The sequence below is a fragment of the Hyperolius riggenbachi genome, chromosome 1 (genome assembly GCF_040937935.1).
Source record: "Hyperolius riggenbachi isolate aHypRig1 chromosome 1, aHypRig1.pri, whole genome shotgun sequence".
NCBI lineage: Eukaryota > Metazoa > Chordata > Amphibia > Anura > Hyperoliidae > Hyperolius > Hyperolius riggenbachi.
In genome coordinates this window covers 337,969,897-337,986,886 of record NC_090646.1, presented here as the reverse complement: position 1 = coordinate 337,986,886, position 16,990 = coordinate 337,969,897, and the positions used below count along the sequence as shown (strand labels likewise).

The window sequence follows — 16,990 nt, the reverse complement described above, 5'->3', positions numbered from 1 at the left end:
AGCTGGATCAGAATCAATATACACCTGCTATAGCAGCATCCCTGCCCCCCGTACTTCAGGTTTCTCTGCTTGCATATGTTATTGACATTCCTGTATTGAATACAGTGTCAAAATGTACTTTAAGTAAACTATGGCTACAGTACTATTACAGTTAATTACTCCATCATCTACATTTGTATCAGCTAAATGTGTCTCTCAACAGCATATTTTTTTCCCTGAATTGAGAAGTAAACTGCCCTAGTGCATCTAAATTGAACATTACCGATATTTCACTATAGGATATACCTCACCCCCGAATGAACAGATGCCCCCTATTAAATGTAGGTGCCCATATTACTGCTCCCCTGAACGGAAATCCTATGTACAGGTGTGGGGACAAGCAGCCTCTGCTCACTGTTACCTTATGGGCAGTGATCTGCCCTGCTGGCCCTTTTGCTTTGTGGCTCTCTGTACAGCCGCTGCTGACTCCATTTGCTCACCCTCGGAACACTCAATTGCGGATGTATTAGGCGCTGGGATAGAGGTGAGGAAAACTGCATTTTTTGGGGTGCTCTGGAATAAGCTGTAGAGTTACATTTTGGCTCCACGCACCTTTTGGCAACTGCTTTCTCCCTCAGTTAGCTCCACTACAGCATGGGTTATCGGCTCAAGTGAGCCCATTTTACTTAGGTGCTGCATTCCTCCAGTAAGCCCCTACATCTGGGGCAGAGGACGACCTGCGCATCCGCTGGTCCCCTCGCCGCTCTAGCTATACTCAGGGGCGTAGCAACAGGGGGTGCAGAGGTAGCGACCGCATCGGGGCCCTTGGGCCAGAGGGGCCCCGAAGGGCCCTCTTTCAACTACAGTATTAGCTCTCTATTGGTCCTGTGCTCATAATAATCACTTCTATAGATACTTTGAAGAATGGTTATCATTAACACACTGTTCCCCAACCCCTTCTTGCACCTCTGACACTGTGATTGCCATTGGCAAGTTTTGGTGCGCCATATCAATTGTTATGTATAGAGTGCTTGGGGGGGCCCCATTGTAAAACTTGCATAGGGGCCCACAGCTCCTTAGCTACGCCACTGGCTATACTGAGTATAGCAGAGCCAAAAGCATCTTTGAATTTTGGTTCAAAGACTCCCCATTGGTCTATTAACAGACTAATGGGGAACCTTCTGATCCCCTTTGGTCTGTTAATAGACCAATGGGAAGCCTTGGACCCAAAATTCAAAGATGCCTTTGGCTCTGCTATACTCAGTATAGCAGAGCTTCATCTATCTCCTCTTCCTCCTCGGCTTTCCGCTGTCCTTCCCGCACACTGTACCTATCGCCCCCACCTACACTTGCACCCTGGAGCACCCATAGCATGCATCAGGGTGCTCCAGGGTGCTAGTGTAAGAGGGAAAGATAGGTACAGTGTGCGGGAAGGACAGCGGAAAGCCACGGAGGGGTGCCATTATTTTACAGGCGATGCTAGTCTGATCTACCTATTTAGTGTTTATATTTATAGTCCAGCATTCCAGCAGAGGACGGCCAACACAGATAGGGGTTTAACCTGATTAGCGTCACTAGAGGAACTCAGATGATGGACATGATCTGATTTGGAAAGTAGCCAGTAAAAATTGGCAAATAAAATTATTTGCCCGTTATAATTCGGCTATAGACAAAATAAGTGGCTGTTGACTCTTACCGTATTTAAAACACTTTTTTAAGACACACAGTTTTTTTTAATAAACTAACTTATTATTTTAAGAAGCAATAAAGCATTCAGTTGATCATTTTGATTCGGCTGCAGAACCGCTGCACACATGATAGTAAGTGTAAGAATACATTGGCTGCTATTGGAAATGTACTTTGAAAACACATTATTGCAAACACAAACAGCCGCTTATTCTAATACATAACCGCTTAATAATTGTAACAACATATATACATTTAGCCGCTATATAAAAAGCACGATAATCGCGCCCAATTCAATAAGCGGCTATTTCAAATGTACGCCCTGCAGGTATCTGAAATCTCCTCCACTTTGTAAGGCATCTTAACAAGCTCCTTCAATAGAACTCTTGTTATCCTGAGCACATTCAAGGTCAAGACACAGGAGATTCTTTCACAGGGGAGGGAGACTAAAAATAAAGTCTTTGGGAGCTCAAAACATCTGTGTAAAAAATACACAAGAGAAAGCAGGTTGGGAATATACATCCCACTAGTTGTTCAAGGTTTTAGCTCTATTCACAACACTGGATCTTCCCTCCCTCTTGCACATCTTGGCAACATAATCTCAACACAGTTATCAGGAGCATGTCAGCAGCACTGGTCAGGAAACCCTGCAGCATGTAATGGAAGGTGGTCTTCTTCCGAAACATGCCTCTGTCCCTGTGCAGTGTTAAAGAAAAGATTAAAATAACACCATAATCAAGGGCACCTCATCTTGTATTAGTACGTCTTCAACACAGAAATGGGGACTTTCTGTGCTGCTTGTTGTCTTTTGTTTCCTTTATTATGCCAGACACTGCCCACTGATGTTGGTGAACGGGACACAGATGAAAGCATGATGGACAAGAAAGGACATAATTTACCACTAGAACAGGAGTCACACTCTGATACAGAATGTGGAGCAAAGGCAAGATCAAGCTGGGGCAACTTGGACACCAATGGGTATCTCAGGGCATATGACACTGGCTTTCTGGATTCAGTCAAACAAGAGCCTTGGGAACAACAGCAGTTGTTTGGCATGTGTTCGGAAACACAACCTGCTGCTCTGAAAGCCATGAAAGAACTTGCTAATTTTCTTGCAGATCCTCAAGGAAGGCAGTTAGTGATCTTACACTTGCAAAAAGGTACAGTATGTTCACTCATTCAGGGAAATGTAGTCATTGTCATTGCCAAAAATCTATCTTAATATTTAGCTATTGATACACTTTTGTTACAGTGGAGTGGGAATCTGGTGTGAGCATGCAGTTTCATGGAAGTGCCCAGGATCACAAATCCTCTTTTCTTCAGCACCTGCACTTGCTGCTAGCTGTGTTTTATCCCGAAACCTCCAAGCTCCCTGCAGGTCAGACTGAATCCAGGATCATGGTGTCCGGAGAGGCTTTCACACAACCACAAGTAAGTTTATATAAATGTATGAATAGGCCCTATTATAGTGTTAAAGGACAAGTGAAGTGAGAGGGATATGGAGGCTTCCATATTTATTATCTTTTAAACAATGCATATTGTCCATCTGTCCTGCTGATCCTCTGCTTCTAATACTTTTAGACATAGACCCTAAACAAGCATGCAGATCAGATTTGTCTGACAAATATCTAATAAGATTAGCTGCATGCTTGTTTCATGTGTGGGATTCAGGCATTACTGCACCCAAAGAGAACATCAGGGCTGCCAGGCAACTAGTATTGTTTAGAACAACCCTATCTTCACGTACCACCAACAGTACATGCTTTGCAGAAAACCACAAACATTCACAGGTGAGGTGATTAGTGTCTCAGCAGAGCTTATAAACTACCTCTGTGGATTTCCACAAAACATGCACTGTTGGTGGTACTTGAGGACAGGGTTGGGAAGACCTGGCTTAGAAGGAAATAAATATAGCAGCCTCCATATAGCTCTCACTTCAGTTGTCCTTTAACATGAATACTACATATTATTTATTATCAGTTTTTGCCAGCTGGGAGTGTGCATATTGTACAGTACACTGAAATGCTGCATATAGAGCATTGATATTGAGCATATAGAACAGTGCTGCGCTAACCTGAAGCTTGCCAACTAGTAGGACATAGCAGGATTTGTCATTCATCTGTGATTGCAAAGCATTGGTTGGTGTCCTCAGGTCTGTGTAGTGTTCAAGCCTGGGGAAGTATGTTGTTTTCTAATAATATTCACCAAGAGTTTACAAGAAACGTTTATAATTGTGTTTATTAAATACATTTACAGTAGAGCCTCGGTTATCCGGCATCAATGGTGATTGGCTGGTGCCGGATTGCTGGTTGCTTGAGGCTCAATGTTAAAAATGGGCTTAGTTGATACAACACAATACGCCACTCTATATACCTACCATGAACTCTATTACATGTTAAAATATAGTAATTGAGAGTATATTAACCTTGGAAGAGCCATGGAACCCAGTGTTTAAGCCCAGCAGAACCTACAAAAATCCTAAGAAATTAGCCTGCACCAGTGTGGCAATTTGTTCTGGTTGGTTGAGATTTCTGGTTAGTTGAGTTTGGGATAATTGGAACTCTACTGTATTTGTTACTAATGGTCTGTACAATTTATACATCCCTAGTTCATTTTTATTCACTTCATTTCTTAGCACAATATTGGATTGCAAACTAAAGCACTATATTTAATAGGTTGCCTGCATGTCGTCAGAAACCCGATACCTTGTCCTGAAACTGAGTGGAACAGTTAAAAGTGTTGAGACAGGAGACCTAAATCTCCACCTATCCTTTCATATGAAACAGCATCCTGAAGGTAAGAGAGCAAAGCTTAACGGCTGCGACTATACAGTGCAAAGTGCTGCAGATAGCCCTCATCAGTGGCCAGACATTTATCAGTTCTGTTATATAAATGGAAATTCCATTTTTTTGTTTTGCATATTACTTTATATTTCACATGAACTAATGGTAAACAACATTTTAGAAACAACAACAAAAAAAACTAAGAAATTCTGAAATTCTGACATGGCTGCAGATTGAAATGGAAAGATAATTTTACTAATATTACATTCTGAATATATTTCTGTAGCATTAAAGAGACACTGAAGCGAGAATAATTCTCGCTTCAGAGCTCATAGTTAGCAGTGTGCCCCTGCTAAAACGCCGCTATCCCGTGGGGGGGTCCCTTCACCCCCAACCACCCCCCCAAAATAAACAACCAGTTTGGTCATAGATTTTGCTGCTGCTGGAGGCAGGGCTAACGGCTGCAGCCCTGCCTCACAGCGCGTCTATCAGCGGCACATCGCCGCCTCTCCCCCGCCCCTCTCAGTGAAGGAAGGCTGAGAGGGGCGGGGGAGAGGCGGAGATACGCGTTGACAGACGCGCGTGAGGCAGGGCTGCGGCGGTTAGCCCTGCCCCAATGCGGAAGCGCTCCCTCGCTGCATGGAGGGGGATTTGGGGGTGAAGGGACCCCCGTTAAGCCACAGGATAGGGGGATATGCCCCTGCTATCTATGAGGTCTGAAGCGAGATTTATTCTCGCTTCAGACTCTCTTTAACCTGTAGCAATTTTATGATGATTTATTATGATGAAATACAATCTCCCTTTAGGCTGCTTACACACTAAGACGTTACAGGCACAGCCTGTAACGCTCCCCCAACGCACAGCAATGTAACACAAGTGGGCTGTTCACACAGCCCACGTTGCGTTACATGTAACGCTGCATGTTCTCCGGAAAGTGCAGCATGCTACGGCGTTACAGCGGCTTAAGCTCAGTCCTGTTGGGGAGGAGCGGAGAGCGGCCAGGCACATGGATAATTAATATTCACTGCACGTTGTGACGTGCAGTGTTTACTTCCTGGTGCGGCCATTTGCCGGCGGGACCACGTGATGCCGCATGCGTCCAAGAGTACGCATCACGGCATCACGGACGCCAGAGTGAGCTGCACAACGCGGCTCACTCTGACGTCCACATCGAAGAGCACCAGGCCTTGCGTTAGGTGCACGTTATGCGACCTTAACGTAGCACGTAACGCAACGTCTTGGTGTGCAAGTAGCCTAAATGAACAACCTTATGCAACATGGAGACTACATTGCTGAACTCTATCTAAAAATGCTGATTCCCTGGGTGGCTGTTGAGCAGAACCTCTGCCTCTTACAGCTTGTGAATTACTATGAACCAGTATGCAGATCACCTGGCTCCACTGGTTACATACTTATTGCATGTATGTGACTGTGCAAACATAGAATGGCAGCCAGGCAACTGACTTTTGTTCTTAGGCTAGGTTCACAGCGGCCCACTGCATAACGCATGTGCTATAATGAATGTGAACCAGGGGCGTAGCAATAGCCATAGCAGCAATAGCCGCTGCTATGGGGCCCTGGAGCATAGGGGGCCAAGAGGGTATTTAATTTATTCACCATTAACTTTCATGCCTTTCTCCTCCCTCTGACTTTGACTCAGTGCCCATGAATGATATGCAGTGTAGATTGCATGAGAATGTTAATTACCCAATTACCTCATATCCACAGGGGAGGGGCAAGTCGCATTACCTACATATGCGGGAACTATGAAAGTTTTGCTATGGGGCCCCATGATCTGTAGCTACGCCACTGGTGTGAACTGTGTGAGACTGGACATAGACTTGAATAGAAAGCCTGAATACAGAGTTAGAATAACACGATCAGTTACAAAGCAGCACTGTGACAGGCCCATAGAACTGTATGGGCAGTGAGTTGTCGTGCAGAATTATTCTGCAATGCAACTGAGCACTGTGAACAGGGTCTAAGTTACATTTGTCATCTCCATATTCCTCTATCTTTAAATTACTTTAAATGGACTATTGCATTTGATTAAAATGTGCCTTCTTTTATTGTACTTATTTTTATTAAAATGTCATAGCTACAAATAAATGGTGTATGTGGATTGCTGAAAAGAGTATACCAATAGTTTCTAAGTATGAGCCAAGGTATTCATTTTATGTAGCTTTCTTGTCATTTTTAAAGGGGAACTGAAGAGAGAGGTATATGGAGGCTGTCATGTTTATTTCCTTTTAATCAATACCAGTTGCCTGGCAGCCCTGCTGGTCTATTTCTCTGCAGTAGTATCTGATTAAAACCAGAAACAAGCATGCAGCTAGTCTTGTCAGATCAGACTTATAAGTCTGAACCACTGAAACACCTGATCTGCTGCATGCTTGTTCAGGGTCTATGGCTAATAGTATTAGAGGCAGAGGATCAGCAGGGCTGCCAGGCAACTGGTATTGTCTAAAAGGAAATAAACATGACAGCCTCCATATACCTCTCTCTTCAGTTCCCCTTTAAAGTGGACTTGTGTCACATACAGAGAAATTAACATGCCTTCCTTCACTCTCATTAAAGGACAACTGTAGTGAGAGGGATATGGAGGCTGCCATATTTGTTTTCATTTTAAGCAATACTAGTTGCCTGGCTATCCTGCTGACCCCCTGCCGCTAATACTTTTAGCCATAGACCCTAAACAAGCATGCAATAGATCAGGTGTTTCTGACATTATTGTCAGATCTGCCAAGATTAGCTGCATGCTTGTTTCTGGGCCAAATAGATCAGCAGGTCTGCCAGGCAAGTAGTATTGTTTAACCACTTGCCGACCGCACACTCATAACGTGCGTCGGCAAAGTGGCAGCTGCAGGACCAGCGACGCAGTACTGCGTCGCCAGCTGCAGACTAATTAATCAGGAAGCAGCCACTCGTACGAGCGGCTGCTTCCTGTCAAATCACGGCGGGGGGCTCCGTGAATAGCCTGCGGGCCGCCGATGGCGGCTCGCAGGCTAGATGTAAACACAAGCGGAAATAATCCGCTTTGTTTACATTTGTACGGCGCTGCTGCGCAGCAGCGCCGTAAGGCAGATCGGCGATCCCCGGCCAATCAGCGGCCGGGGATCGCCGCCATGTGACAGACCACATCCTGTCACTGGCTGCACAGGACGGATAGCGTCCTGTGCAGCCCGGAACACCAGGGGGAGGCAGCAGGTAGGAGAGGGAGGGGGAATTTCGCCGCGGAGGGGGGCTTTGAGGTGCCCCCCCCGCCACCCACAGCAGGCAGGAGAGATCAGACCCCCCCAGCACATCATCCCCATAGGGGGGAAAAAAGGGGGGCAATCTGATCTCCCTGCCTGCACCCTGATCTGTGCTGGGGGCTGCAGAGCCCACCCAGCACAGATCAATCAAACCAGCGCTGGTCCTTAAGGGGGGGTAAAGGGTGGGTCATCAAGTGGTTAATGGGAAATAAATATGGCAGCCTCCATATACCTCTCACTACAGTTGTCCTTTAACAACTTTGCATATGTGGTTTCGTGCTTGTTTTTTTTTTTTTTTACCGATGCATAACATGCATATTCATGTGTTAAAAGGTACATGCTTGCGGCCACTAAAATACATTATAAATGTAAATGTGCGTGTAGTTTGAAAATTGTCAAATTTATTTTTTCTACTGTTAATGAAAAAAAGCATTACATGTGATCAAGTCCATTGATTTAGGCTGCTTTCACAGTAAGACGTTACATACGCATCGTAGTGCAGCCTGTAACGCAGCCCAACTCACAGTAATGAAAAATCAAAGTGCCCACGTTGCGTTACATTGTAATTCTGCACGTTATTTAAAAGTGCAGCATGCTGTGCGTTCGTTAGACTGTTTGCACATGCTCAGTATTGTGTTTTTTTTTTTTATTATTATGAGAAGGAAGGGAGAGTCGCTATTGTTAGCCACATGGTTAATTAATATTCACTGCACTGCCGTGTAGTGATGGGAAGTTCGGCTCGATTCATTGAATCGATTCATTGAAAAGAGCCGGACTTCCCATCACTAGGTTCAGTCCAGCTGCTCTGAATCGATTCTCAACAGTAGAGATAGGAAGTCCGGCTCTTTTCAATGAATTGATTCATTGAAAAGAGCCGGACTTCCCATCACTTCTGCTGTGTTTTTTTCCTGGAGCAGCCGCTGATTGGCTGGCGGGACCACGTGATGCGGAGTGTTCCGATCACGTGGTCCCAGCAAGGTATGTGACAAAAAAGGCGCACCAACAGCCGCACAACGCGGCTCACTCTGGCGTCCTCGTCCAGCACCACCAGGCGTTGCGTTAGGGGCACGTTATGCGACCATAACGTCCCCTAAAACGCAACGTCCTGGTGGGAAAGAGGCCTAAACATGGACTGCCAGCATTTCCACATTGCAGTAATACTCAAAATAGCTGAACAAGTGTGAAGGAGACCTTATCTGTTTCCAGCGCCCCTGGCCAATCAGGCAGCTTCATCCAAATCCTGTTACATAACTAAAAGGGCGGTAAATAAGGCAGTCAGCTTTTGGTGACAATACTTGCAAGGGCATGTCAGTGGAGGCAATTTAAACTACACCTCATCATGAGCAAAATATACATGCTGTCATTACTAAGGGCTCGTTTCCACTGTTGCGGTGCGGAATCGCCTGGATTCCACCGCAGAAGAAATCGCATGCGGCTGCGTTTCCGCCTGCGGATTTAGCCGCGATTTTGCATGCAATTTCGCATGGCAAGGAGGCAGGCGAATTTAACCATGTCAGGCCCCGTTTCCACTATCGCGAATCCGCATGCGTCTTGCGTATGCGGATTCGCATAGACAATATAAGTGAATGGGCCTGTTTCCACTTATGCGTCTGCGGGAGTGTTTTATTGTGCGGAGAAAATCTGCATGGAACACCCTGCAGAATTCGCCTGCGTGTGGAATGCAGGCAAATCGCACACAATGTATTTAATAGGGAAATCGCATGCGTTTTCTGCCGCGCATAGGTACCAAATTCACACAGGCAGTGACATGGTTAAAATCGCATATACCCTCACCTATGCGAATTCGCGGCAAAAAACACATGCGGAATCGCATCCGCATGCAATTTCATCAGCGGTGGAATCCAGGCGATTCTGCACCGCAATAGTGGAAACGAGCCCTCACTGCCTGAGTAAAGCTCCATAGCAAACCATGCGAAATCGCACGCGAAATCGCGGGAAAATCCGCATGACAAAGCCGCATGCGATTTCCCTATTAAATGCATTAGCGGCGATTCGCCCGCATTCCTCCCGCACGCGAAATCTGACGGCTCTGCCTTGCAGATTTCTGCCGCACCGAAAAATGCTCCCGCCGCCGCACAAGTAGAAACAGCCCCATCCACTAACATTGACTATGCGAATCCGCATGCAGTGCGGATTCGCTATAGTGGAAACGAGCCCTAACTAGTATCTAGTTGTAGATAGTGATGAGCAAACACTTAATAATTAATTTAACCGCATCTGGACCGACGCAGTTGAAATCTACGTCCTGCTTGTGGCTGTGCGGATCTGACAGGACGAAGATTTTCGCCACTCCCCCCAATCGTGCCGCTGTCTCCCCGCCGCAGATCACGCACCCTGCTGTCTATATGACGGCAGAGTTGTGTGAGCCAGTCAGGAGCCGAATTAATTGGCTCTTGACCCTGTTATCACTGTAAACCAATCCCATTGGCTTACATTGATTGACAGCATCAGGAGCCAATGAAAGCGGCTCCTGACCTGCTTGCACAACTCTGCTGTCATAGGGACGGCAGAGAGAGGGACCTGTGGCAGGAACAGAGCAGCGTAACCGGCTGGAGCGGCGGATTGTTGCGGCGATTCATCAGTATTCATCGGTAAGCGTCACTTTACAGTACCAGCAGTGTCTGGTCCTTAAAGGGCCAGAGACTGCTGATACAGAAGTAGTTAAATCTGTGGTGAGTTCATGCATATGTATCCAGGGATAAAAATTGCAACTTTGGCCCAGTGAACACCGAGCAGTTTTTGCAGCGATCCGCAAACCGCTTCCGCCAGTGAAAACGTTTGGGTAATGTATTTCAATGGAATGGTGCTAGGGTTGCCAGGTGTCCGGTTTTACACCGGACAGTCCGGTTTTTGGCCCCTGTGTCCGGTTTAAAAAAACATGCTAAACCGGACAATTAAGTTGTCCGGTTTTAGAGCCCCCCGCAGCGCAGGAGGAGAACAGCGCAGCAGAGAGAGAGCTGGGAGCAGCGGTGGAGAAGGGGGGCAATCTCCCCCCCCATCCCTCACCTTAGGGTGCTCTCTCTCCCCCGCTGTCTCCTCCAATATGCTGTGCAGGCTGGCGGGTGGCTGTGGGCGCAACTTACCTCTGTGTCGCTCCAGCGCCGGAAGTTCGGGTCCCGCAGCCGCTGAGCGAGATTTGACTCAAAAAAGATCCGGATCAAAGATCCGAATCATTCATGAGCCGGACAACACTATCAGTCTGAATAGTGTTGTCCGGCTCATGAATGATTCGGATCTTTGATCCGGATCTTTTTTGAGTCAAATCTCTCTCAGCGGCTGCGGGACCCGAACTTCCGGCGCCTGCGACAGAGGTAAGTTCCGCCCGCCACCCGCCAGCCTGCTGCACATGATGGAGGAGACAGCAGGGGAGAGAGACAGCACCCTAAGGTGAGGGAAGGCAAGGGGGGGGAGATTGCCCCCCTTCTCCACCGCTGCTCCCAGCTCTCTCTCTGCACTGTTCTCCTCCTGCGGGGGGGGGGGGGCACCTGGCTACCTATTCTGGGCACATATAGCCCCTGGTTACCTATTCCGGGCACATATACCCCCTGGCTACCTATTCCGGGCACATATACCCCCTGGCTACCTATTCTGGGCACATATAGTCCCTGGCTACCTATTCCGGGCACATATACCCCCTGGCTACCTATTCTGGGCACATATAGCCCCTGGCTACCTATTCTGGGCACATATACCCCCTGGCTACCTATTCTGGACACATATAGCCCCTGGCTACCTATTCTGGGCACATATAGCCCCTGGCTACCTATTCTGGGCACATATAGCCCCTGGCTACCTATTCTGGGCACATATAGCTCCTGGCTACCTATTCTGGGCACATATACCCCCTGGCTACCTATTCTGGGCACATATACCCCCTGGCTACATATACTGGGACATATATACCCCTGCCTACGTATACTGGGACATTTACACCCCTGCCTACATATACTGGGACATATATACCCCCTGGCTACATATACTGGGCACATATATCCCTGGCTACATATACTGGGAACACTGGCTGTTTGTCATTATGTGCATTTAGTGGTGAAAAGCTGTCTCTTTTGTGCATTTACTGGTGAAAAGCTGTCTCTTATTATGTGCATTTACTGGTGAAAAGCTGTGTCTTATTATGTGCATTTACTGGTGAAAAGCTGTCTCTTGTGCATTTACTGGGGAAAAGCTGTCTCTTATTATGTGCATTTACTGGCGAAAAGGTGTCTCTTATAATGTGCATTTACTGGTGAAAAGCTGTCTCTTATGTGCAGTTACTGGTGAAAAACTGTCTCTTATGTGCACTGGACCAGTACTACTGGTGAGGACAGTTAGTGACATGGCTATGTACTCTGTAATGTGCTGCAGAAGATGTCAGTGCGATATAAATACTATAAATTTTTTTAAAAAAAAGCCCATTGCTTAGCCCCACTCTACATAAAAGTGTGCTTCTGACTCCGCCCCTAACTCCACCCCTAACTCCACCCCCTGTCCGGTTTTCTCCATCAGCCGACCTGGCAACCCTAAATGGTGCACACCAGCGGTTTGCGTTTTTTAGCAAACCACAAATGTGCCTCCTGCACGTTTGCCGTTTGCAGGAGCGTTTCTGCCTCAATGTAAAGTATAGGAAAAATGCAAACCACTCTGGAAAACGCTACATCAGAGCGGTTTTCCAGGCGTTTTTGTTACAGAAGCTGTTCAGTAACAACTTTTACTGTAATAATATTTTAATCTGCTACACAAAAACGCTCCAAAAAACGCTAGGCATGTTTAGAAGACGTCTCTAAACATGCCTAGAATCGCTCTGAAATCTGCTCCAAAAACCGCCCAGCGTTTTGCGGATCTGCTAGCGGTTTTAGTGTGCACTGGGCCTTTATCGGAATTTGTGACCTCCACCTTTCCTTTGCCTCACACTAACCTTCCATTCTCTCTCCCTAACACTAGCCTCCCTTCCCAGATTCCTAACACTACCATCTCCTCTCCAATGCCTACATGCAATTTTACTACTTCTATGTAGTACAAGGGTAAACTGAGAGAATATTCTTTTAATCGATATTTTAGGCAGTCCCTAATATTACACAGATTTGTGTGGTAAGATTGTCTGAAGCGCGGGATGAAAATAAGATATTTAACTGAAGAAAGGGAAGCCTGAGGATTCTACTGAGGCTTCCCTGGGTGTTCTGATGTCCCCTGACGCAGAGCGCGGCTGCCATCCAGATTGGGGCCACGCTCCTCCTGTGTTACGAACACGGCTGTACAATAGCCAAGCGAGCACGACCGGAAATGCGCACAATGCTGCTCGTATACAGGCGGCTCCAGCTCACTGCGCATGCACGGTTGACTTTGCATAGCTACTGCAGGGCCACGCTATAGGAAGAGGAGGTTTGCAGCCCTGATATGGATTAGCGACAATGCCTTGTCACTAATCTTCCAGGGAATCGCCAACGGGGGACATCAGAGCACCGAGGGAAGCCTCAATAGGTTCTTAAGGCTTCCCTCTCTTTAGGTAAGTATCTAATTTTGTACCCGAGTTTCAGCTTGGGTAAACTTTAACACTACCCTCCACTCATGCTGTGCCTAACACTAACATCCCCTCTCCTCTGCCTAATGGTGGCTATACATGGTACAATTTTTTCATACAATCTTACCATTTCTATGTAATATAAGGGAACTGCCTAAATTATCCTTTCAGTATATTCACTTAATTTACCCTTATACTACATAGAAATGGTAAGATTGTATGAAAAAACTGTACCATGTATGGCCACCATAACACTAACCGCCCCTCTCCTCTGCCTAACATGAACATCCCGTCTCCTCTGCCTAACATGAACATCCCGTCTCCTCTGCCTAACATGAACATCCCCTCTCCTCTGCCTAACACTAATCTCCTGCTCTCCTCTGGCTTATGCTGGGAATACACGGCTCGATGTTGAGCCATTAAGATGGCTCAATAGATCATTTCTGACATGTCAGATCTCCCACCCGATCGTTTCGCCGCTCGATTCCGGATTGAAGGGAATGGAAAAATAAGAAAAACAAGCAGAAGATAAGAGAATTGACTGCGGCATCGAGCAGCGAAACGATTGAGCGGGAGAATCGAGCGGCAAAATCGAGCCGTGTATGCCCAGCATTACATTAACATGCCCTCTCTTCTGCTTGTCTGGCATAACCCCCCCTCTCCTCTGCCTAACTCTACCATGACCTCTCCTCTGCCTAACACTAACCTCCCCCTCTCCTCTGCCTAACACTAACAAGCCCTTTCCTCTGCCTGTCTGACATAAACCTCCCCTCTCTGATGCCTAACACTAACCTCCCTAATCTTCTGCCTAACACTAACCTTCCCCTCTGGGTTGCAGCTTCTGACAGATTGGAAAAGTGCACTGGTTCTAATGTTATTGCCACCTGATGCTAAGCCTAAATGCTTTCGCCCTGTCTGTGCCAGACAAGAAGTACAGCCTGTATTTGTCCCTGTTACCCCACCCCCATAAAAAGAGGTTCGGCCAGATTCAGTGTCCCCTTGCCCCCATCATTATATGCAGATTGGCCACAATGGAGCACAATTACCATACCATACTTACCTGGGGCTTTCTTAAGCCCTCTTAAGGCCGCTTGTCTTTAGCCATCTCCCTAGGTAGCTCCAGTCCACGCAATTCAGCCCAAAAGCCTGGTTTTGTTGCGCATACGTGGCCCGGCTAGGCGCGCTCCCCGGTCGCACTTCTGTCCCTGGGAGCATTCTGCACCTGCGCAGTAGTACAGCTGCAAGTCCAGAATGCTCCCAGCCGTGGGAGCGCAGCGAGTGAGCAAACCTGGCCGGGCCACAAGTGCGCAATGAAGTGCGACACAGCCAGGCTTTCAGGCTTAATTGCGGGAGACTGGAGCCACCTGGGGAGACGGCGAGGGACAAGCGGCCTTAAGGTAAGCCCCAGGTAAGTATAGTACCTAAGACGCTTCTGTTCTTAGTTTCATTTTAAACAACATCGGTTGTATGTTGTACACACATTAATCGTTGGCCGAAGCGGTCAATCAGCCTTTTCAGCTGACTTCCATCTAATGTGTGTACATACCTTTAGGGCCCTTTTCCACTATCACGAATCCGCATGCGGATTCGCATAGCCAATACAAGTGGATGGCCCTGTTTCCACTTGTCAGTAATCCTGAGCGTTTTTCTGTGTGGGAGAAATCTGTAAGGAAGAGCCGTCAGAATTCGCACCCCGCTATGCGAATCACCGCTAATGTATTTAATAGGGAAATAGCATGTGGTTATGGCATGCGCATTTTACTGCGATTTCGCATGCAATTTCGCATAGAAACTAATGTTAAATCACACAGGCAGTGACATGGTTAAAATCGCATAAACACTAGCCTATGCGAAATCGTGGTAAAATACGCATGCGGAATCGCACCCTCATGCGATTTCGTCAGCGGGGAATCAGCGGCGATTCCGCACCACACAAGTGAAAACGGGCCCTTAGTCACTATATGGCCAGATTATGATGCCACACCAGGAAGCAGCAGTCAGGACAGGGCCAAGTGCTCTTTGCCTGACCCCTGCTCCCTGTAACAACTTACTTTCTGTAGGTTGTGTCAGGGGATATCGAGATGGGGGGGGGGGGGGGGGGGCGTGGAACCCCGCGACAAGGCTGCACACTGACAGACAGGAAAGAAAGAAATGGATAGGTGGAGAATCACTGGCCGAAGGGAGTGGAGATATCAGCTCCTGTCCTAATCCGATCTGGCTGAATCCCATCATGACATCTAAGTATGCTGGATGCCGGTCCAAGATCAGCGTTGGCCAGCTGCCGTGTCCGGATCAGCTGTTTATGTAGTGATGAATCAGCGGCTAGACAAACTCTGTGTAGACTTTCTTTTTTTGTGGGAGGGGGGGGGGGGGGGGGGGGGCAGAGAGGCTGCTTGGCTGATGGCCTAATAGGCAGATACCTTCAAATGCATGGACTAAAGAGACACTTTAAGATGACATTGAAGCAAAAAAAAAACACCCCAAAACTTATGATATAATGAATTGTATGTGTAGTATGGATAATGAATAGAACATTAGTAGCTAAGTAAAGAGTCTCGTATTTTTATTTTCAGTTATATAGCTGTTTTTCTATTAACATTGAATCATTCGCTAATATTCTCTGTATTTTAAATGATGAAACAGAGCAGAGCTAATGACCCTTTGAACTTCCTGGCAGAAAAACCGTAAAGGACAACTTAAGTGAGAAGAATATGGAGGCTGCCATATTTATTTCCTTTTAACCTCCTTGCCGGTTATCCCGAGCTCAGCTCGGGGTAACCTGCGCAGGAGGATTTCTCAGGCCCCGCTGGGCCGATTTGCATAATTTTTTTTCCCTACACGCAGCTAGCACTTTGCTAGCCGCGTGTAGTATGCGATTGCCGCCGCTCGACGCCGATTCGCCGCTACCCGCTGAGCCGCCCCCCCCCCCCGCCCCAGACCCCTGCGCAGCCTGGCCAATCAGTGCCAGGCAGCGCTGATAGGTGGATCGGGACTCCCTCTGATGTCACGACATCCATGACGTCGGTGACGTCATCCCGCCCCGTCGCCATGGCGACCGGGGAAGCCCTGCAGGAAATCCTGTTCTCAACGGGATTTCCTGCATACTCTGATCGCCGAAGGCGATCGGAGTGGGTGGGGGGATGCCGCCGCTCAGCAGCTATCATGTTTACATGATTTTAAAAAAAAAGAAATTAAAAAAAAGTGCGGCGCTGCCTGCTTGCCGGATTTTTTAGACCGGCAAGGAGGTTAAACAACACCAGTTGCCTTGCTGTCATGCTGATCTGTTTGGCTGCAGTATTGAATCACACACCTGAAACAAGCATGCAGCTAATCTTCTTAGATCTGACAATAATGTCAGAAACACCTGATCTGCTGCATGCTTGTTCAGTGTCTATGGCTAAAGGTGGTCATACACTGGTCGATTTGCTATCAGATCGACCAACAGATAGATCCCTCTCTGATCGAATCTGCTGCACAACCCCTAGCCCCCCCACCCCCCGCATACATTACCTCGGGGCTTTCCCCTCTGCGCTCCCCTCCAGCTTAAATGAGTGTCCGGGCAGCGGCGGGCAGCGGCTGATACATACCTTCCGTGCGCTCCAGCATGCGTTCCTCTCGCTAGTCTCTGATGCGACTTCCTGTTTATACAGGAAGTCGCGTCAGAGACTAGAGAGGGGAACGCACGCTGGAGCGCACGGAAGGTATGTATCAGCCGCTGCCCAGAGACTCATTTAAGCTGGAGGGGAGCGCAG

The 16,990-nt window shown here is 47.4% G+C and overlaps 1 protein-coding gene across 1 annotated transcript in view; it reads left to right on the top strand.

Moving 5' to 3' along the window:
* The first annotated feature begins 2,158 nt into the window (after nt 1-2,158).
* Nucleotides 2,159-16,990, top strand: part of AMH (anti-Mullerian hormone) — a 31,126-nt gene continuing 16,294 nt past the window's right edge. The window contains exons 1-3 of the mRNA XM_068233964.1: nt 2,159-2,825; nt 2,918-3,096; nt 4,341-4,461. Of these exons, the coding sequence (XP_068090065.1) occupies nt 2,444-2,825; nt 2,918-3,096; nt 4,341-4,461 (682 nt within the window). The 5' untranslated portion in view covers nt 2,159-2,443. The remainder of the gene's footprint in view (nt 2,826-2,917; nt 3,097-4,340; nt 4,462-16,990) is intronic.